Source organism: Prionailurus viverrinus, chromosome A1 (genome assembly GCF_022837055.1).
Source record: "Prionailurus viverrinus isolate Anna chromosome A1, UM_Priviv_1.0, whole genome shotgun sequence".
NCBI lineage: Eukaryota > Metazoa > Chordata > Mammalia > Carnivora > Felidae > Prionailurus > Prionailurus viverrinus.
The window spans coordinates 159,329,331-159,352,070 of NC_062561.1; the positions used below are offsets into that span (position 1 = coordinate 159,329,331).

The window sequence follows — 22,740 nt, forward strand, 5'->3', positions numbered from 1 at the left end:
GTGAGCAGTATCCTCAGAATATGGAATCTTATCATTACAGTGATGCAAAACATAAGAACAAATTAGAGGGATCCAATGCCTTAATTCCCTTCCTTATACCATCTGTATTATTATTATTATAGGGTATTTTTCTTTTAGAAATTCAAAGAAAATGTAACAGTGACTTTATATCCTTTATATCCCCATCCAAGAAGATGCATAGCAGTGACATGACTAGAGATAAACATTTTTTATGTTTATTTTTTTTTTGAGAGAGAGAGAGAGAGGGAGACACAGAATCTAAAGCAGGCTCCCGGCTCTAAGCTTTTAGCACCGAGCCCAACTTGGGGCTCAAACCCACAAACTGCAAGATCATTACCAGAGCCAAAGTCGGATGCTTAGCCGACTGAGCCATCAGGTGCCCCAAAACAACCATTTTTTTAAAAAAAATTCTAGCTTAGAAAATTAATCTCACAAAGGGAAAAATTGTTAGTGTCTGTAGTTAATAAAGTAGAAATAACCAATTACAGTAAGTCAAATGGCCAAAGTAGAAAATTATTTGGGGGAAAGTCCCAAGAACTTTGGAGGAAAAGTCATCATATTCTGACTCATAATTAATCTTCAAATATAAAGGTGTGCCTGCTGTACATACCATGTTCTTTGATCACAATAAAGTAGAAATTCTACTTAAAAAGAGAATTTTAAAAACATTCCACTATCAGTGAGATCAAGGAGTAAATTCAGAATAGACTATTTGAAAAATCAAGGATAAGACATTTGCAAATCAAAATCTTTGATAAGCAGGGCACCTGGATAGCTCAATTTTTAAGCATCCAACTCTTGATTTTCTGCTCACGTCATGATCTCATGATTCGTGAGATCGAGTCCACCCACCCCCCATCAGGCTTTGTGCTGACAACAAGGAGCCTGCTTAAAATTCTCTCTCTCCCTCTCTCTGCCCTTCTCCCACTCTCATACACATAAGAGAATACAACATTTAAAATAAATATATTTAAAAAAATTTGATAAGCAACCAAAGCAGTATTCATGAGATACATTTATTATCATAAATGTCTTAATAATAGAGGAAGAGAAATCTGACTAACCAAATGTTTATTGGATTTTAAATTTCAAATTTAAGCTATTATAAAACTATTATTATAAATAAGCTATTATTTTACATTTAAATAAGATATTATAAACTAACCACCCAAAAGAAAGTAGCAAGCAGGTTAAGTAGGAGATGAAAATAGCAGCCTGATTACAAAGCTGTAATCATCAAGACATTATGGGACTAGCACAAAAATAGACACATATATCAATGGAACAGAATAGAGAACCCAGAAATGGACCCACACAGGTATAGCCAACTGATCTTTGACAAAGAGGAAAGAGTATCCAATGAAAAAATGTCTCTTCAGCAAATGGTGCTGGGAAAACTGGACAGTGACATGCAGAAGAATGAAAGTGGACCACTTTCTTACACCACTCACAAAAATAAATTCCAAATGGATAAAAGACCTAAATGTGAGACAGGAAACCACCAAAATTCTACAGGAGAAAACAGACAGCAACCACTTTGACCTCAGCTGCAGCAGCTTCTTACTAGACATGTCTACAGAGGCAAGGAAAACAAAAGCAAAAATGAACTATTGGGATCTCATCAAGATAAAAAGCTTCTGCACAGCGAAGGAAACAATCAGCAAAACTAAAAGGCAACTGATGGAATGGGAGAAGATATTTGCAAATGACATATCAGATAAGGGTTAGTATGGAAAGTCTATAAAGAACTTATCAAACTTATCACCCCCCCCCAAACAATCCAGTAAAGAAATGGGCAGAAGACATGAATAGACACTTTTCCAAAGAAAACATCCAGATGGCTAACAGACACATGAAAAGATACCCAACATCACTCATCAACAGAGAAATACAAATCAAAACCACAGTGAGATACCATTTCACACCTGTCAGAATGGCTAAAATTAACTCCAGAAACAACAGATGTTGGCAAGGATGTGGAGAAAGGGGAACCCTCTTGCACTGTTGGTGGGAATGCAAACTGGTGCAGCCGCTCTGGAAGACAGCATGGAGGTTCCTCAAAAAATTAAAAATAGAATTACCCTACAATCCAGGAGTTCCACTACTAGGTATTTACTTAAAGGATACAAAAATGATGATTTGGAGAGGCACATGCACCCCAGTGTTTATAGCAAGACAATCAACAATAGCCAAATTATGGAATGAGCACAAATGTCCACTGACTAATGAATGGATAAAGAAGAGGTAGTGTATGTATTCAATGGAATATAACTCAGTCATCAGAAAGAATGAAATCTTGCTGTTTGCAACAACATGGATGGAACTAGAGTGTATTATGCTAAGCAAAATTAGAGAAAGACAAATCACATGATTTCACTCGTATGTGGAATTTAAGAAACAAAACAGATGAACATTGGGGAAGGGAAGGAAAAGTAAAATAAGATAAAAACAAAGAGGTAGGCAAACTATATGTGATTCTTAAACACAGAGAACAAACTGAGGGTTGTTGGAGGGGAGGTTGGGGGAGGGGGGGATGGGCTAAATGGGTGATGGGCATTAAGGAGGGCCATTGTTGGGATGAGCACATATGTAACTGATGAGTCACTGGGTTGTAGTCCTGAAACCAGTTAAGTGTATGTTAACTAACTTGAATTTAAATAAATAAATTTAAAATTAAATAAAAGAAAAAAGAAAAAAAAGAAAATAGCAGCCTGAGACTAAAATGGCTCATAGTTGCTTGATTTGAAATAACTAAAATTTTTTAAGATACCAACAAATGTAAAAGAGAAAAAAAATCTTATTAAAATAGCATAAATCAATGTAAGAATCAAATTAATCATTTATAGCCAACAGTTGGTTTTTATGAATGACTAACATTTTATAAAACATTGGCAGAAATAAGAGAAAAGTTACCAGTAAAATTAAAATTTTAAATTTAAATGATCAAAAACCAATATGTACAATAGTTTTTTAAAACAAAATGTAAAACACAATTCATAGAATCTAAGCAAAAGAAAAACTGAAGACAATAGAACTGTTTTCAAACTTTGCTTCCAAGAGAAGTTTAAAATTGACTCTTAAGTGTTTAACAGCAGTTGGTCTCATGTGACATAACCATATCTTCAAAAATATGGCTTACATAGTTGCTTCTACAAATAATGATGGTCCTAATCTTAAAACTTGATCAATATAGCATTGTTAACTAAAGTCACTTAAATCTGTAGATGTATAATGTTTAACAAAGATAATATACAATTATTAAAGGAATAATTATTTATCAGTCAGAAATTAAATATTTATTTAATATTAGAATTTATATAGCATAGTAGTGTATCAAATAAGAATAATCAATTACATCCATACAGAAGATGTATTTCAAATGTCACCTTTCAAAAGTAGACAATCCCTTAATGTATTAAAGAGTATCTATTTAATTTCAAGAATCAAATATTTGGAGTTAAGCTAGAAGCATTTCCTTTAAAAACACAGTATAAAAAATTCTATTATCTTTTCTGCTTAATGTTGTATGAACAATCATTAACAACACATGAAAAAGAAATGACAAGTATTAAAAAGGAACATTTGTGTATTTGCAGATATTCCTAGTTGTAGAGAGCACATATGTAGTTAACATTGTGTATGCTGTGTACATCAGTAACAGATTAGAAAATACGATTAAAATGAGATGTCAGACATGTAAAGAAAAGAGCAATACAAGAAATGAACAGAAAAGTTAGAATATGAAAAAATTAAAATATCTAAGACAGTCTGACTCAGTGTCTGAAAAGAGTCATGACAATTCTTTCTAGTCAACTTATAAGTTATTTTTTAAATTAAAATAGTAAGGTACTTTGTATAGCCCAGTAAAATTATTCTAAAATATGTTTGAAAAGCAAAGACATAAAAACATGAAAAAATACTGAAAACCGTTTTTCAATATTTCTAGGAAAGATTAACCCAACTAAATGCAGGGATTGATTTACATGATAATGATCAATTCAATTCTGCATCAGAAAACAAAGCTGTAATTTAATGGGAAAAATCAAGAAATGAACATAAAAGATTTAGTATATTTTTAAAAGGAGAGTGAATCATAATCTCAGAAAGATTCTGGAATAATATGCTATTTAACATTAAGAAAAAATAATAAAACAAACCTCACACCATATTAACAAGTATAAAGCAACATTTGTACATCATTATCCATCTCATATCAAAATTAAAAATATGTAACAAATATCTAATTGAGGCAAGGAAAGCCATGGAAAACAAGCATGCTTAATTCATTGCTTTTAGCTTTATGACTTTCTAGCAACTGTGGAGGGGGCAGTCTGGTGGAATGTAGGCAGCACCAGAAAAAGAACCACTGGTAGAACTCCTACAGAGTAATTAACAAAGAAGAAAGCTGAGAAATTGCAAACAACCTAAATGTACACCAAAGAACATGTAAATAAACCATGAAACTCTTAAGTCGTTATGAGATTTTTGAACATTTGGAATAATAAATAGGAATAGAAATCAGGAGATTGTGTAAACTGCAACTATGGAGGAGGAAATAGAACAAAAATTAATATTACTTGTTACTTTGAGGAGCACCTGGGTGGCTCAGTGGGTTAAGCTTCCGACTCTTGATTTCTGGCTTAGGTCATGATCTCATCATGGGCTCTGTGCTGGATGTGGAGCCTGCTTGAGATTCTGTCTCTTCCCCCCAAAAGATTATGTGTTACTTTGCATCCATTTGGATGAAGAGAATAAACAATAATAAAATATTAAAAACTGTATTTAAGCAATGGCATTGCAGGCATAGTTTTGTGTAATATACTGTATTTAATAATTTTTTTTTCTTTTTCTTTTTAAAGAAATTTGAAGAAGCTAACCTTTCTGCTGCCATCTCTGAAGTGGTTTCCCAAACCCCAGCTCCAACCACATACTCTGCTGGCCCGCCCCCTCATGTGGTAAGCAACATAGAAATATATTTTTGCAGCAGCAACAACAAAATAAGGAAGAAAATAGGACCCTTGCCTTAGAGTAAATGAAAATAAAATTGTTGAGAAGATAAAGCACTTTCTGTTTTAGAAGAGGTGTAAGACTAGCCATTTGGAGAGATGACAGTATATCTGAAATAATTAAATGAAAGAGTGTTTATGAAATATTTCACACACTTCCCTGGAACTTAATATTATTGCTACTTTATTAGAATTGAAAGAGCAGTAGTGTGCATTGCACATTTATTTGAATTATTAGATTTAAAAAAATCCTTTAGCTTTCCTGATTATTTTCTCCTCCTTTAGATTTTTCCTGACACATGCTATAAATACTACCTATTATTTAACCTCAAGTTTATTCTATGGAATTGCTCAGTGTTCGAGCCGCTTCTCCCCAAAATTCAAGCATGTCATGGAAGAGCAGTTTTCCTCCCATTCATTCACACCAGTAAAACGTTGTCCTTTTCATGTTAGCAATACGAAAACCTCAGCATCAATATTGTTTTAATTATTTACATGTCCTGAGGCGAGGCTGTGGGACCAAAGCTTTCCCAGACTTCCTTGATTAATTTTCTGTGCAGTACCAAATTATACACTATCGAGGCGAGGAGACCGCAGCACATCAAAGAGATCGCCCTAAACCAGATCCCCATCTCCTTTGGTTGAGAACAAGTGCCTCATTTGCTAGATGGAGAGGAAGTAGCTTTAGTGAAGTCAGCTACGCTTACTTTCCTTTTGATGTAGCATCAAAGCTTACTTAGTGCTGTAGTCTTAGATTCTGAATGAATTTTCATCCCGTTGGGTCAGTCTCAGGATCATCTGAAAATATCCAGAGGCCCAAATGACAAAGCCCAGACTCAGCCATGGGTAGCTCCTCCATTAAGAGCTATAATCCTGAGCTCCAACGAAACACTTAAAACCAGTAAAATGCTGTGTGTGTGTGTGTGTGTGTGTGTGTGTGTATGTGTGTGTATGTGTGTGTGTGTGTGTGTTCACAATGATGAATGTGCCTGTGCACAGAAAGGAAGAATCATTATTAATTCAGGCTGCCAGTTACGCTTCAGCTCCTAATCCTGAGGTGAGGGGTTCTGCCTTGGGTGAGGCGATTGGTCAACATCTGCAATCCAAAGCCTGTATGCCTTTCGCAAGTATGTTTTAGAACACCTTTCCCATCACTTTTCCCATTGGAAAGTCTAATTTCAGTTCATGTTTTACCTAAAGATATCACTCAAACTAGGTGTACATCTTTATCTTTACTTAAATGAATACAGGTGAATAATGAATAAAAAAAGCTACCGTAATTCATGTATTTTTTTTTTTCCTAGGGACATTAGACTGTCACCATTTGTGTTGCATACACTGAACGCATCATAAGGCACATTTTCCAACAAATCAGACCGGGAACCCCCTATTTTTTGGAGGAGCCTATTTTTTTTTTTTTTTAAAGAAAAGAAAGGCATCTGGGATTCAAGTGGAAGTGTGGAGAAGGAGAGATTAGGGAGAAGGAGCTCTACCCAAGGGCCACCTTCCACGACTCTACCCATCTCCTTGGTCAAAGTCTCATGAGCTGATGGAGGTCTTATTGGCCGTGGCAGGCCCACATTCCAGTAGGTGACCTGATTTTGCTAGCCAGCGACTAATTCAGATTGACTTTTTAGCAGGGCGACAACAAGGAACTGGACGATGCCTTGGATCAACTTTCTGACAGTCTAGGACAAAGGCAGCCTGATCCAGATGAGAACAAACCAATAGAGGATAAGGTCAAGGTAAAAAAAATATGTATATACTAATAAGTGAAATTTAAAGTTTAAAGCATAGAATATCCTACACTGCACATAAAAGGAAAAACAAACAAACAAACAAAAATCTGGCATTTCAGTGAACAGTTGAATGACTTAAGTCTCATTTTTTCCTTCTCTATAGTCTGTTGTATTTATTTCCTCAGTGAGGACTATGCGAGTGCACAGGTTCAGGCACATGTCCTATTAGCGAGACCACACTTAGTTATGATGGAGAAGTGCTGCTCTACTTTAATTTCATTCTCTTCCCACATTAACTTTTCTTAGTTTTATCTGGTAATAAGCATATATCAGGTGTATGGCATTTTTAGGATGACCTATTTGGTCCATGTAAGGGCAGAGGTCCCCTAATTGCCAGAGTTTTCCCTATCAGCCTCCTGAGCCACCATTAACACTGCATGCAAACCCCCAAATGAAGCGCTAAGCCAGGAGTAAGCACTGTGGAGAGGCATGTCAGCAAGGCACACACTGTTAGCCCCACCCACCTTCTAGAACAAGAGTAAATGCTTATTCCTGCCTAACAATATACAGTACTAAATGACCCCTTCACCTTGAAACCTGGAAGTAACTAGCCACCCAAATCCATGTCCCAGAATGTCCCAGGGCATTTCAAAGGATCCTGAAGTCTTAATTCCACCAGTGTTACAGGAATATTGATGTGAACTTCACCTGTATTTGAAAAATGAAATGATAATGATGCAGAAAAATAAAGCCTGTTCTCTCCTACTGGTGGCTGGGAGGTGGTGGGGGGTGGGGAGTGAATGTCACTGAACCAGTTCCAGACATGCCCCAGTCAGGTGAGGATTCGGGGAGGGTTAAAGGTACTCCCTGCTATGCCATTTGCTGCTTGTGCTGGCCCCTCAAGGTTTGCTCATGCATGTCCAAGTTGTAAGTATTTTACCTCTAAATATCAAGGTCCGAAGACTTGATCTTTTTATTTAAAAAGTGAAATTCACATAAAGACAAAAGATAGTTTATACCATTGGGCTTTATCTCTTTTCATCGTTTCTAAGGATAAATATTTCATCATTTATTTTAAAATACAAGGTAGAAACGCACACAATCTAGGTGTGGATTGACCTAGAGAAGCACCTGAGTTTACTTTGTTTTCCATCAACTATTGTTGAAGTCTCTTGAAGTCATCCGTTTTGTTGTTACTTGGAAAATAAAAATTCTGTTTTGCCTCAGTAAAGTACAATAAACACTGAGTGCTACAAGTGTTGTGTAAGTGAAGGAGAAAATATTGTATCTATTCCATGTTTGCAGGAAAAAGCTAAAGCTGAACATAGAGACAAGCTGGGAGAAAGAGATGACACCATCCCCCCTGAATATAGACACCTCCTGGATAATGATGATGAGGTAAATAAATGAAGGCAAATGTCTAGGTTGGATATATATCACAATGCTTCTTAAATTCAGATATCAGTTGAAATGAATAGGAGGTGCACTTTAACAATAGCATAAAATTGTGACACGACTGAGTGCTTTTAATGTGTTTCTGATGAACAGGTTGTCTAGAATTCTGTTGAATATTCATCTGAACCAATACCATATGATGTTCACTGTGCTGGGTGCTGTGGCATAGAGATGAATAATGTTCAGTCACTCACCAGTGCTGAACAGTGATTCCAGGGCAGTACACAGATGAATTCTCTTTGCAAGAAAAGGCTATAAAAATGATAGTTGTGGGGTGCCTGGGTGGCTCAGTCGGTTGAGCGTCTGACTTCAGCTGGTACTGGACTGATTTAATAGGGCAGATAAATAAGGCCCTTCCATGACTTGGGGTCTTCCTCTACACTACCACCAGCACTATTCAGAGTAAGGACAGGCAACACTATATTCCCCACCACAAGTCCTATTTCTATATCTAGATATGCTCTATCAAGTTTTTGGGGTGCCTGGGTGGCTCAGGTCATGATCTCTTGGTCCATGGGTTCCAGCCCCGTATCGGGCTCTGTGCTGACAGCTTAGAGCCTGGAGCCTGCTTCGGATTCTGTGTCTCCCTCTCTCTCTGCCCCTCCCCTGCTTACATTCAGTCTCTCTCAAAATAATAAATAGATATTTAAAAAAAAAAATCAAAAAAGAAAAAAAGCCGTTGGCCTTCTGTTTCTAACATAAAGCCAGATTTTCTTAGGTCAGCTGGGCCTGTATCCTTCCCTTTTGGCTCCTCATTGCAAATCAGTTATATGACGAAGAACGTTTCCAGGCCTGTTCAAAGAGAAACAAGGAAGCCCAGGTTACATCCTTCTCTTTCTATACTGATTCATTTGGTGGGTTTGAGGATGCCCTGGTTTGAAGAGTGTTAGCTTCAGTGTCTCTTATTACAGAAATCCATTCTCCTTGCTTGCATTCAGTATTCCCGAAGATAGCAATTCTGCATCGTGCTAGAAGCCTCCCTGCCTTGCTAATACTGCCTTACCCTGCTTGTATTCTGTGGGAAAGGTATTGTTTAAAACCCTTGCCTTTGTAGATGGGTAAAGTCCCTGCTGAGTTGTACTTGTAATCCTGGAAAAAAAAAAAAATCTATATGCCATTGCAGCCCCTCAAATCATTCCAAAGTGTAATCTTTTATAAATAAGAAAGAAAAACACAGGTTATTTTTAATAATATTCTAAGTAGCATTTTAACATATGATGGCAGAAAGTTCCTTAATAATTGTTTCCTTCCCTTCTCTTCCACAACCAGACTCTTTCTTGAGGTTTATCAGTTACTGCAAACCAATACTCTGTTGTATCTCAGATGACTAGACAATAGATTTTACAATTACTGGCTGCACCTAAGTAAACTTTTACTAAGATCTATGTTTAACCAATAACCTGCCTTATTTTTAAGGGCAAACCCGTAAAGCCACCTACACAGCAACCCAAGGACTCAAAGGTAAATATCATAGCAGCATATTCCCATAAGGAAAGGTTTTTTTTTCATTCTAGTTGAACTTTAGTTTACATTTTAGAAATCTGAAATTTATTGAATGGCTACCCTGTGCTTGGAATGATGTGAAGACATACATGTATGAACGGGTGTGTGTGATTTCTCTTGGTTAGCCCTCACAGTTCCATGTTTCAGATAGAAAAATTGAGGCTCAGAATACTAAGCAAACATGTATAAAAGAGGAGAATAAATGTGTAAGGATTTTCATGTTTTAATATCTCCTTTATTGTACATTAGTTTCTTAGGAAAAGAATGCCAGCAAGGTTTCCTTTTTCTTTTAATATTTTTAGTGATGTGGAAAAATGTCCCTTATGGTATTTTTGCCTTGTGCTCCTTCACTGATGGTTATTTCTGTTAATATCTCAGAAATCTGCAGCTGACAAAGACCCCATCGATGCCCTCTCAGGTGATTTTGACAGCTGTCCTACACCCACAGAAACCTCAGAGAAGACAGCAGAGAAGGTACAATGCTACTTTAATATGGCCTTTCTTTGTGTGAATACATAGAGTTGTAGGCTACATAATGAATTCAATGATGCCATAGCATCAATGGCAATGATGCCATCTTTTTCCATATGTATCTGTTTAATATAGTAGTAATTCAAGTGCATATGTAAAACATTCTCAATATTATTTCGTAAATGTTTTCTATGTTGCTCTATAATCTCTATAGCCACCATGTTTGATTTCCACACTAATGAGTTTGACACTAATGCTTTGTCTGTGTTCGTTTATTTATTTATTTTTGTTTGTCTGTGTTCATTTAAAATGAGAGCAGTCCCTCCCTGCACTGTACCTTCTCATGGCTGTTGCCCTCTGGGATTCCCTCTCCTTTCTACACTGCCCAGCTGGCTGACTCCCTCCCTCTGGACCCAGTTCAAGCATCAGCTCTTAGTGCTTCTCCCTTCCCAGGCCAAGGTCAGGGGCCTCTCTTCCATGCTCTCCTGCACCTGAGGGGGAAGGTCTTTGCCTGTGTATTTGTAACCGTGAGCTGTGCACTTTACAAAGCAGCCGTGGTCAGCATTAGCAAAATTTCTGGGACACAGCAGGTACTCAAAACATGTGATTAAAGATGAATGAGAAAAATATGTAGTACAACAGGTGTGTGGCATATCTAAATCAAATAGAAGGAAAAGTGAATTAATGCCCTTCCTTGTTATTTTCAGAAGAATTGATAACTACAGATCTGTTTGCTGTTGTTTTGCTCTTACTAAAAACCTCTCCCAATCACTGAATTGTCAGTCCTCCCCATATTGGGTAATTTAATTTCTAGACCACCTCAGCATCCTATTTCTCATTCCTGGATAAATAATGCCTTTTGGTGAATGGGACTTTCTCTGATGATTTCATTGTTAAAGTTGTTTTCCATAACACTGAAAACAGTATCTCATTCTTGCTCTATTGGCACATAAAACCCAGTCCTGATAGAAGCAAGCTCTGTTTTGATGACCAAAATTCCTCATGGAAATTGGCAGAACATCACAGTGACCCACATTTTCCACTGTATTTTTAAGCCTTTTTACTTCCCAACTTAAACACTTGTATGTATATTCAAAGTTTTCCATTTTTTAATTACACTTGATTTGACTGCAGCCCAGAGTTAACTGTTAGAGGGACTGATGATAACAATAACCTTATGACATTTCCTTTGCTTTAGGACAAAGTCAAGACAACTGCTCCCAGCTCCAAAGCACCCAAGAATGGGGGTAAAGCAAATGATTCTGCAAAGGTAAAAAGCACTAAATATACTATATATTAGCTTAGAAATTACATGGAGTGGGATTTATCCTTTTAGTCAATTTAGTTTCTAACTGGAATCTATTTAGAATAAAATAATAGTTTAAGCACTATCTATCCTGTAGCATATCTTGGTAAAGAAGTTGATATTAAAATAGGAACTTACTTTATAAAAGTATGTGGGACTTTAGAAATCTAAATGATCATTCTTAACACAATTCAAGTTTCTTGCATTTCCCGCTTTATCACACAAAGTATGGAAGACCCCACCATAATTGTACAGTTTGTGATACCAGCCATCTGTGCTAGCCGATAATCAGGGTAGGATCCCTCCCCTCCCAAAACCCTCTTTCAGCCACTTCCCACCACTGTCTGCAAATAGCCTTGCCTTCAACTTTAGAGAGAAAAATGAAGCCACCTTGCACAAAATCCCTAAGGTCCCTTTCCACCTACCCAAAGACAAATCCTCTCTCCCGCTTGCCCTGATTTGGCCCTTCTTTCTGAGGGGTCAATAATCACCTCTCTCTAGTATCTTCAACCTTTTAATCTACTTTTCCTTTGTATTGTAAACACATTCCAGTTCTTTGGCCATTTTAAAAGCAATTTTCAAACTTAGAAGCCCTTCTGCCTATAGTCCCATTCCTTCCATCCCTTCACCAACCTTCAAACACCTATAGCAAATATTGGGAAGGGTGAATTTTTTTTACACCTTCTCCTCTCCAAAGACTCATACCACTACTTGAAATTGCCTACTGCACATTTTCTACTTGTGGATAACACATTGGCAAGACAGATTCATATACTGTATTTCACCAAATATAAATGGCCAGTTATAAACTAAACGATTACTTTATATACCATTAAGAAAAAAAGTCAACAACTTATGATATATGATTCACTATAAAAGTCATAGCAAATTCATGGTGGGGGAGGGGAGGGTAATACCAGGGAATGTGGTTTGTATAAATTTTAGAACACAGAAGCAGTATACAAAATTGGAGAAGACCTTAGGGTTTTTATATCCAGAATTTTCATTAGATGCCACCTGGAGGGAGAACTATTAGTTCTACTTTCTAGAGCAACTTGAAAAATTATGTAGTAAGACTAATGAAGAGAAGTTACAGTGTCCAGAGGCACCTGGCTGCCTCAGTCAGTGAAGCATGTGACTCTTGATCTTGGGTTTGTGAGTTTGAGCTCCACCTTGGATGTAATGATTACTTAAAAATAAAATCTTAAAAAAGTTACAGGGTCCCACTTCTTAGAGCTGGGCATTAATGGAGACAAATGATTGAGATTTTATTATCAAAATTATTCATATTGTGCTCAGAAGGAATGCAAGTTGGATTAGACAATTTCTAGAATGTTTCCCATTCCAAGAACATATGATTTAAGGGTTATTACTGTGATACCCAGACTGTAATGAGAAACTGAAGATACGGCTTTAAAAATAATACTCTAGCCATAGCAAAACTCAAAGAATCAAGATGGTGACCTTGGAAGATCCTGAGCTCACCTTCTCCCACAGACACACCAAATCTACAGCTGCATATGGAACAATGCCCTGTGGAGAGAAAAAAACAAAACAAAAACCCAAAACTAGCTGGGTGAATCTTACTTACCTAGCAGATGAGAGCAGCCCAAATGGAAGCAATGAGGGGACAGGAACACAATCTCACTGTAAACCCAACTGTAGGCACCATGACCCATAATCAAAAGGGAACTCAAAACCCACAGCTTCTTCCTGAGGAGCAAAGAGTTTAAACCCCATATTTGGCATCCTACCTTTTAAGACCTGCATCAGAGAGAATCCCACAAATATCTAGCTTTGAAAACCAATAGGGCTTGTGTCCACAAAACCCACAGGCTTTAGTGATCTGAGAACTATTCTTAAAGGGCTTGAGACCACAGACACACCTGCTCCAGAGTCCAACCAATTGAAAAGCACCCAGAATTTCTGTGAAAGGTGTAATGGCTTATGTTATGCATTGGCCTCTGAGGATCAGGCATCTTATTTAACACTCCCCTAGGGGCCTGCTTAAATACTTTCTAGGACAGAGGCTGGTGGACACCATCTTTCCCGTCTCCCTCTTCCTCACTTCAGGTCATCAGCATCTCCTGGAAAGTAGTTTAATACACTCATCTGAAAACCTGGTTTTTGTGACTGTCACCCAAGGGACCCCTCTAGATGACTGGGCTCTGGCAGTCAGCAGGACTTAGTTTGTGGTTTCACCAGCCTGTATATGTGTGCATTGTTTAAAGAGTCTGTGTAAGGAATTGGCTTCTAATCAGCTTCAATCTAGGTGCTGACAGAGATACTCCCTTTTGTGACCTTGACAGATCTTGGCACACCCTCAAATACTAGGAGCCACTAAAAATAAAATTGTCCAAGCAGCCTATCACAGAGGTTTGAGAGACAGCCAAGAGCTACAGCAGGGTTGAACAAAAGGGTTTATCTCCTACATGGGGACATTCCTGCGAGACTAGGAGAGGTGTCTATTTAAGGCATAGAAACCAATACAGAGTTAAGGAAAATGAAGCATAGATGAATAGGTTCCAAATAAAAGATCAAACCTCAGGAAAAACAAACAAAAAAACACCCTTAACAGAATGGAGCTAAATGATCTACCTGATGAAGCAGTCAACATAATAGTTATTACAAAGATGGTCACAAAATTTGGGAGAGGAGTGGATGAACACAGTGAAAACTTAAGAGATGAGAGTAATGACAAAGTACCAAAGAGAAGTCACAGAGCCAAAGAATACAATATGTGAACTGAAAAACTGAACAGTCGGTGAAGCATAAGAAAGGATTAGTGAACATAAAGACATAGCAGTGGAACTCATCCAATCATAACAGTAAAAAGAAAAAAGAATGGAAAAAAAAGTGAAGATAGGTTGAAGGACTTCTAGGACAACATCATATGGGCAAACATTAACAGTGTAGGGGTCCCAGGTGAAGAAGAGGTAAAGAAAGGGGCAGCAGACTTACTTGAAATGATGGCTGAAACCTTCCCTAACCTGGGAAAGGAAACAGAAATTCAGATCCAGGAAGCCCATAAGATCCCCCAAAAAGATGAATCTAAAGACACCTACACCAAGTAACATTGTAATTTAAAAATCCCAAGTTAAAGACGAAAGAATCTTCAACACAGCAAAAGAAAACCAGTGGTCTCTATCAGCAGATTTTCAGCAGAAACTTTGCAGGCCTGAGGAAGTAGCAGGACCTGTTCAAAGTGCTGAAATAAAAAAAAACTTCAGTGAAGAATGCTCTACCTAACAAAGCTGTCATTCAGAATAAAAGGAGAGCAAGTTTTCCAGATGAGGAAAAGCTAAAGGAGTTCATGAGCACTAAACCAGCTTACAAGAAATGTGAAAGCAACTTCTTCAAGCTGAAAATAAAGGTTGCTAATTAGTAACAGGAAACTTACGAAAGTACAAATCTCACTGGAAAGGCAAATATATAGTAAAATTTAGAATAATGTTAAAGTGTAAATTCAGCTTATATGTCAATTTATAACCTCAAAAAAAAGTGAAACCCATAAAAGATATAGGAAACCAGATTGATGATTAGCTGCTCATGAACTTACATCTCAAATAGGTTAAATAAGCAAACACATATTTAATTTCAGTTATACAAAGTACATGGTCAAAACGAAGTTTAATAACTCCATATTTAGTAGTGCCCCCAATTAAGAGAGAATCAATCACTGTAAAATGAATGAATACCATCCAATAATACCTGTGTTCTTCTTCAATTAACCCTAGCCTTCAAAAAAAAAAAAAAGAGTAAAAAATTTAAAATCACCTAAGGTTATTTTTAATTTACAAACTTGAAGGTCAACAGTTCATAGTTTGGGCTAAATGAAAAATCCTTAGAAAGGCCCATTTAATTTCCCTCCACTTTGTCATCTTTTGACCCTTTAATTTTGAAAAGCCCATCTACTCATAAGAATCTTATGATTGATCTGCTTTTTGATACTTAATCCAGGAAAGGAGGGGTTCAGTAATGGTTCTGCTTTCCTTTTAGGCAAAGGATGAAACTTCCAAGCTAAAAGCTGATGAAAAAAATACAAGTTAAAGTTCACACTATTTGGTAAGTTCAGGGTTTGTTGTAAATGAAGACAACTGGACCTTGTTACAGACCTGTTTATAGGCAAGGGAAACTAAACCCACTTCTTATTCATGTTCTTTTCATACTATTGGCATAAAATGCACATAGCATTGTCAATAGGTTAATTCACCGAAAAGCAATAAATGGAATAATATGCTCCTGGAATGTTTAAAAACAGTAATCTTATAATTAAAAGCTCTTTAATATATCAGACTGGGCTCTTAAAAATGACCACCTAAGTCTAGTCGACTCTTTGAAACCCAGATGCTTGTGACTGCAGGTTACCCAGTTAGCCTGTTACATCATACAGTGAAATGTCCTTATGATACTGATATTACCAAAATACCAACACATGGTGAGGGGAACACAAGTACCTCTTATGTCTAGAGGAAACTACAGGGTTTTTTTTGAAACAAAAGCAAAGGAAATGATGGACCACTTTTGTTCATCTTAGTTTTGCGAAAGTCAAGTACTTTATTTAATTCTGATGGTGACTGAAGAACTTGTTTGGATAAGGCAATCAGGAGATGTACCTTGAGAGCCCTTATATTTCTTATATGTTTCCTATATATAAGAATAGGTGTTAATCTAAGCCATTAAAGCTTATGACCACTGGCTGACCAAATCCTAAAGAAAATAAAAATGTAGGTTAGATTGGGTTACTCTCTCTCACCACGGTCTACTTTTGTTTCGGATAACAAGGGAGGTATACTCATTAGAACTGTTACAAAGATTTTTCCCCAAGTTAAAGTTTTCTATTTTCTAAATTCTAGAATTTTCTAAAATCATTTTCATGTTTACTCATAGGAGATTCCTTGTTGCTATCTGTTACATAGCATTATTAGTAAATGTTACATTTACTATGCCTATAACAAGAAAATTATGTATTGTTCACTGGATTTCTTTTCTTTGAATTTTTCAAGGTATCTGCCTATACAATCTTCAGCTGGTGAATGGTGACTTTTGAAGGACAAAAGGCTTTGAACAACAGAAAATTTTTCTGGGTGGTTTCTAGACAGTGTTATTTGTTGACTCTTGACATCCTAAACATTGGTTATTCTTTTCCCAGAAAGAAAATGAATTTGTCTGGTTCATCTGTGTAACTGTACTGAGTATTGATAAACTTTGAATTTTTAAAAATTGCCTTCAGTTGGGAGAGACGGGAACTCTATATTTCTAAGAGATATATTTGATAGTTTCTTAAAACAACATATAAAAGGAAAAACCTTTGCAGACTTTTGCACATTCTACACACAGTGCCTGTAAATCTCATTAGTATTTTCCATTTGCACTTACTTCTTTTATTGTTAGCATTTGGAAAACAATGCTTTGAACATGTTTAATGTTCTGATTTCTCATTACCCATCTCCTCTTGGGCTTTAGAACTGTATTTGATGTTTCTTTGGGTTAATGTTTATAAGTCAAACATAAAATATTGTACAGTGGGCACATATCTCCTCTTGGGCTGCTAATAAATTAACCTGGACAGACCAGGACATGCTGCACCCAGTACTCTTTTTTTTGCCAGAGGTTAGGACTTCTACACCTTAGAGCCAGCACAAAACATAGTAAGACTAGAATCAAGTCAGAAAAGCAAAATGCAGACTATATGTCACCACATAGCAAGCTCCAAAAATAAGAAAATATGATCCTTAGAATATTCATATGCCTTGAACTCACTTTGGTTACTGTGTTAAGCTATGCTTTCCATTTTGCTACATATAAGCAGAGCAGCAATTATCTGCTTAGACCATTGCCACTTTAGTCTATGCACTGTGTACCATCTGGCTTTAAGGAAGGTAGGTTTACCAAAGATAAAAACATGTACTTAAAAAAAAAAAAAAGCTATCTGAAATTTAAAAACCTGCTTTTCTCCCACAGCAATTCAAGAACTAGGTTCTGATGTCATACAACTTTGAATGGTTTCTCACATCTTTTGGATGAATTGTTTATGAACATAGCACTGATATCCTTGAGGGGATTTTTGATAAATAATTTCATCTTTATTTCTTGGTACTGGATGCAGGAAAAGATATCAGGTACATGTCATAAAACTGATTTGGAATTTTTCATTTCAGAAAGCACAGCCTTCCTTAGCATATGTTTTAAGTTCTTATTAGAACTTAGCCGACTTCTCTAAAAATGAGAAATATCACCAATATTGTCCAGAAAGTGGGGGGGAGGAAAAACAACAACAGTACCTATAATGGGGCATAAAATGATATTGCTAACTCTTCCAAAATTCTCATGAAAAGTCATGCACATACATATAGGATATCATGCTTAGCCCCCTTTAAATGCTGCGTATCTATCCCATGAGAGATGCGGGCATTATTCTATTACTCTAAATCTGGGAAATATAAGCCAGTGCTGGGGAGAGTAAACAGACCTTTTCAAAGCACTGACAAGAAAATAATGAACACTGCTCCTGTGGGATTTCAACTGTATTTCTAAGTCTTCTAATTAGGTAGTATAAAGTTTTTTTTTTTTTCAAAATGAAATCTTTGACATTGACAGATGTGTTTGCAGGGAAATGGCTGCAGTATTACTAATTTCCCTGCATATACAGAAATATTTTTAAATCCAGAGATTTAAGAAATGCTTGTAAAAGTAAACATTAAAGGTACCTTGAATATGCCTTTTTGTTCATTAGCAGTGTCTTCAAGACTTGGGCGTTTACTGGTAATTAATGATGAGACTAAGCTACAGAGTCTGAGTCTTCTTCTACCTAATTAGGAGGAAATGATTGCAAATGTCTGCTTAGAAGTAAATAGAATTTTTATTCCCAAAAAGGTATTTGCACATTGTTGTAGCAATATTGTTATTTAGAAAATGGACTTCTCCAGAAGCAAATTAACATAGGCTCCTCAGGTGACCAAAATGAAAACCACTATTTCCATGTTTAAGTCAAAATACAAAACAATTAAAAGTATTTTACATTAAAATCTTGGCTTTGTATGTCTTTTAGAAGGTTAATACCTGGGGGTGGACATTACCAGTGATTCCTGGTTTTATTTCTCAAACCATTAGACTATGCAATACATATAAAAAGAGAATTGTAAACACATTCATGTCACTCTATTCCACAATATATTAGAACACATTGACATTTTTCATATATTCTTTTAAATTTTATAGTATGTTAAACTCATAAAGGCCTTCAAAGACAACTCACTGCCACACTTAAGCTAATATAAATAATTTCAGTTTCACATTATTTATTGGAGACTCTGCCATGACTTAGTGGCAGTGCCAGTAACAAGGTTTTGGGGAATCATAAACTAGGCCAAATATGGAGCAGAGAGAGAAGTCCTACCTAAGTATCAACAGCTCCCAGGTTCAACTTCAAATGAAAGCTTTCTCCTCTAGACCTGAATGTACTCTGCTTTTTTCAGAGGGACACTGTATCACTCAGGGTCCTTGAGGAAATAGACCACACACTCAAATTAGGATTGAGAAGAGTTCTCTAAAAAGGTTTGTTTTTTAAACAAAGGTATGGGGATGGATGTAAGGAACCCACAAGTACTGCTAGGACTACGAAAAGCCAGACTCCCACTTCACCCTCCCCTCATCCTGGAGGGATGAGAGGAGGAATGGTTACTAGAAGGCAGAGGTGGAGAAGGCTGGGTAAAAAGAGGGCCGCTTCTCAGGAGCCAAGCTTTGGTGGAGGCCACCCAGGCAACCTGCAAGGGCACCAGGGCAATACAACACCCCCATCTATTCTCCCCTACCCCAGCTCCCATCTGCCCTCCTGGGAGACTGACAGAAGTCAGCAAACAAGCCTGATGACATGTGCCTACATGTCAGCCCCTGGACATGTGGCAGGGAAGGGAAAGGTGGAACATGCTTAGTCACTGATCCAGGGATTCACTGTTCAGCAGTCCTCACTATGCACAGGTCTTTAAAGGAGAGTGACAAAACAGCTTATGGATGACACACACATGGGGAGCAGGGGTTTGGAAAGCACAAGGCTTAAGTGTAGGACATAAAACGGCAGAAATAAGCTACTCCTCTACAGTAAGGAACCCACCGCTTGGGTTTAGATTGCAGGGTGACACCTGTCAATAAAATACATTGTAGCAGTAACCCATCGATGAACAATTTAGTAGCCCGTCTTGTCACAGGAATAGTCAAATGAGTAAGAAGGAAATGGAAAAATATCTTCAGAAGCCAAAAGAGCCATCTCTGGTTTGAAAATAATCACATCTGACAAAATTTTAGCATAATGTTACCACAGGAACCACCAAGGAACAAACTGTTAGAGCAGTGCAAGCTTCTCGCTTTGGAGCCACACTCTGATTTTATCAAAATTCTTATCCATCCAACGAATGTTTTCCTCAATGGTTTCAATCGTTTGCTGGACACAACGGAGCTGAGAACTGTTTTCTTTCAAGGAGCTGAAGAATCCTTTTACCTTGTAAGGAAAAATCAAATTTTAAAAATCTGTTTTATTGTATTACACAAATAAACTTTCAGGCTAGTTAAAACAAGCCAAAATTGCAGCATTTGCCCAAATTATACATAGAAGGCAGCGCCCCGTGTCTGGGTAGAATTGTGTACACAGAAATTTAAGCTCTACGAAATGAGCTCATGCATCATGATGTCAAATTCTGCATTTTTCTCTGCAGTTTTATTTATTCCCAGTTGCCAGATTCTAAAAGACTTCACTGTATACCGTTTTATAATTAAGGTTTGAGTGTGTTTATTTAATATATATTGTTATATACACACCAATGCAAGCTTAGTTTTTGTTTTTTGGTTTTTTTTAACATATCTAAAAAGCTAAATGTGCAGAGTATCTTCTTTGCCAAGGAAAACAATTTGAACCCCACAAGTGCAGTCTTTCTCCTTGGGCCTGGCCTTGTAGGTCATTACAGAAACAAGAAGGTTATGGTGGAAATCTCCCAAACCGCCAAATTTTTTACACTAATCCGCAATTCATGTATTGTTCCTCCAAGATAAAATCCACACAAAGTTGTCCATGGTTTCAAACAGATAAGACACCGCTGTCTCCTCAAAAATACCTTCCCTGTTTCATGGCTGGGTATCGACTCCTTTAAGCTCACATGAGGAACAGTCTGGCTTTGCAACAGCATTGACTATTGCAGTACTCTCTTTCACCTTTAAAAGGTTCTTAACCTTGTCCTTTATGTTTTCACAGCATTAATCCGTAAATTTTTGACTCTGTAGACAGGAGGTAAGTCTAGGTCAAGATGCAGTATTTATTAAGCATGGATTCCAGACAGTTATTTTCTTAAAAATCCATGTTGTAGGGGCGTCTGGGTGGCAGTTGGTTGAGTATCCAACTTCCTCTCAGGTCATGATTTTATGGTTCCTGGGTTTGAGTCCCATATGGGACTTGCTGCTGTCAGTGCAGAGCCTGCTTCAGATCCTCTGGCCCCCTTTCTCTGCCCCTCCTCTGCTCACGCTCTCTCTGACTGAGATGTGTCTCTCAAAAATAAACATTTAAAAAAAATCTGTGTTGTAATATCGTATTATAAATTTGGGAATAAGAATAGGCTTTTGAGGGGCGCCTGGGTGGCGCAGTCGGTTAAGCGTCCGACTTCAGCCAGGTCACGATCTCGCGGTCCGTGAGTTCGAGCCCCGCGTCGGGCTCTGGGCTGATGGCTCAGAGCCTGGAGCCTGTTTCCGATTCTGTGTCTCCCTCTCTCTCTGCCCCTCCCCCGTTCATGCTCTGTCTCTGTCTCAAAAATAAAAAAAATAAAAAAATTAAAAAAAAGAATAGGCTTTTGAAAGATCAAATTCCAATATTAAATGATTCAGGTTTGTTTTAAAATTGGTACCTCAATACAACTTTTCAACGAGCTGAAGGCCTGCCCTCTGCTGTAGCAACCTAGAAAACACTCAGCATGCCTCATGGACCTGCATTCAGTTGGAGCTCAGCCTACTGTTACATCTTTCAGAACTCAAGATTCATACTCAGTTAAAAGAATGACTCCAGGCACTTTACAACAGTCCTATCACATCATTAATTTTACTAATTATTTAATATAAGTTATTTAACTATTTTCAAATTATTTAAAATAATCCTGAAGGAGCCCTTCATGATAGTACCACTAAGAAAAACAAAACAAAAAACTGTAAGACCTGTAAACGAAGCCAGCTGCTAACCCTTGCCCTTCAACTCTTTTGACCCAAGATTCTCTCTCCTATCTTCATCTACCTTGAGAAATGCATCCTCTCAACTGAGCATTTGATTCAAACCTGCCTCCTTGAGAACATGTTCTGTGCAATAAGTGGTGTGATACAGAGACAGAAAGAAACAGTTTTATCCTACTAACTTGTTTGATCCTTAGTAAACAACTTAACTTGTCTGGGACTCAGTTTTCACTTTGGTAGCAAGAGGATGCTCTTTGCCTTGCAAAGCACGGGTGAGGATGTAGTTATATAATGTGAGTAAAGTGCAGACCCTAAAACCCAGCTTGTATCAGGGACTCAACCTCATCCCTTTTTTCATGACTGTTTGGCACTTATTCATCCCTCTGGCTGAATTACTGTGTTAGACACTGAGGAGGAGGTAATGAACCAGGCAAGCAGCCTGTCCTCTGGGAGCTTAAACTCTGGCTGGGAAAACAACAAGCGGTAAACTATGATTACTTTAAATATACTACCATGGACAAAACACACTGAGGCTACGATAGTAACTGGGGAAGGGGGTGGCCTGCTTTAGACACAGTAGTCTGGGAAGGTGACATGTGATCTGACACCTCTACAGGATAAAATGAGCCTTTCCACTGGCTCCTTTATCCAAGTTAGGGAAAGAGCAAGCCAGGCAGAGGTAATAAGTTTAGAGGCTTGGGGCACCTGGGTGGCTCAGTTAAGTGTCCAACTTCCGCTCCGGTCTTGATCTCATGGCTCATGAGTTCAAGCCCCATTTGGGCTTCAGATTCTCTGTCTCCCTCTCTCTGCCCCTCCCCTGCTCTCTTGCTTTCTCTCAAAATTAAATAAACATTGAAAAAGAAAGAAGTTTAGAGGCTTAGAGACAAAATAAACACCTGGTAGCCCTGGAACAGGAAGTGGCTGAGTGACTCAAGTGTTGTTGTATGAGGGTGACACAGAAAAGCATGTGAAAATGGGCTGGAGAGGTGGGCAAGAGCCCAGTCATCATGGTCTTGTGCACATGCAAAGGAAAGTC

The 22,740-nt window shown here is 37.6% G+C and overlaps 2 protein-coding genes across 17 annotated transcripts in view; one reads left to right on the top strand and one right to left on the bottom strand.

Annotated features, from left to right (window-relative positions):
- The window catches only part of CAST (calpastatin), a 109,948-nt gene extending 91,419 nt beyond the window's left edge, over positions 1-18,529 (top strand). For 10 of the 13 annotated variants that reach the window (XM_047876795.1, XM_047876839.1, XM_047876824.1 and 7 more), the window contains 8 exons: positions 4,881-4,976; positions 6,665-6,772; positions 8,072-8,164; positions 9,638-9,682; positions 10,103-10,198; positions 11,394-11,465; positions 15,501-15,566; positions 16,508-18,529. In XM_047876795.1, the coding sequence (XP_047732751.1) occupies positions 4,881-4,976; positions 6,665-6,772; positions 8,072-8,164; positions 9,638-9,682; positions 10,103-10,198; positions 11,394-11,465; positions 15,501-15,551 (561 nt within the window). In that variant the 3' untranslated portion in view covers positions 15,552-15,566; positions 16,508-18,529. The remainder of the gene's footprint in view (positions 1-4,880; positions 4,977-6,664; positions 6,773-8,071; positions 8,165-9,637; positions 9,683-10,102; positions 10,199-11,393; positions 11,466-15,500; positions 15,567-16,507) is intronic. The other 3 variants (XM_047876806.1, XM_047876904.1, XM_047876895.1) reach the window with 1 other exon arrangement.
- Positions 18,345-22,740, bottom strand: part of ERAP1 (endoplasmic reticulum aminopeptidase 1) — a 47,537-nt gene continuing 43,141 nt past the window's right edge. For all 4 annotated transcript variants that reach the window (XM_047876752.1, XM_047876761.1, XM_047876781.1 and 1 more), the window contains exon 19: positions 18,345-19,998. In XM_047876752.1, the coding sequence (XP_047732708.1) occupies positions 19,843-19,998 (156 nt within the window). In that variant the 3' untranslated portion in view covers positions 18,345-19,842. The remainder of the gene's footprint in view (positions 19,999-22,740) is intronic.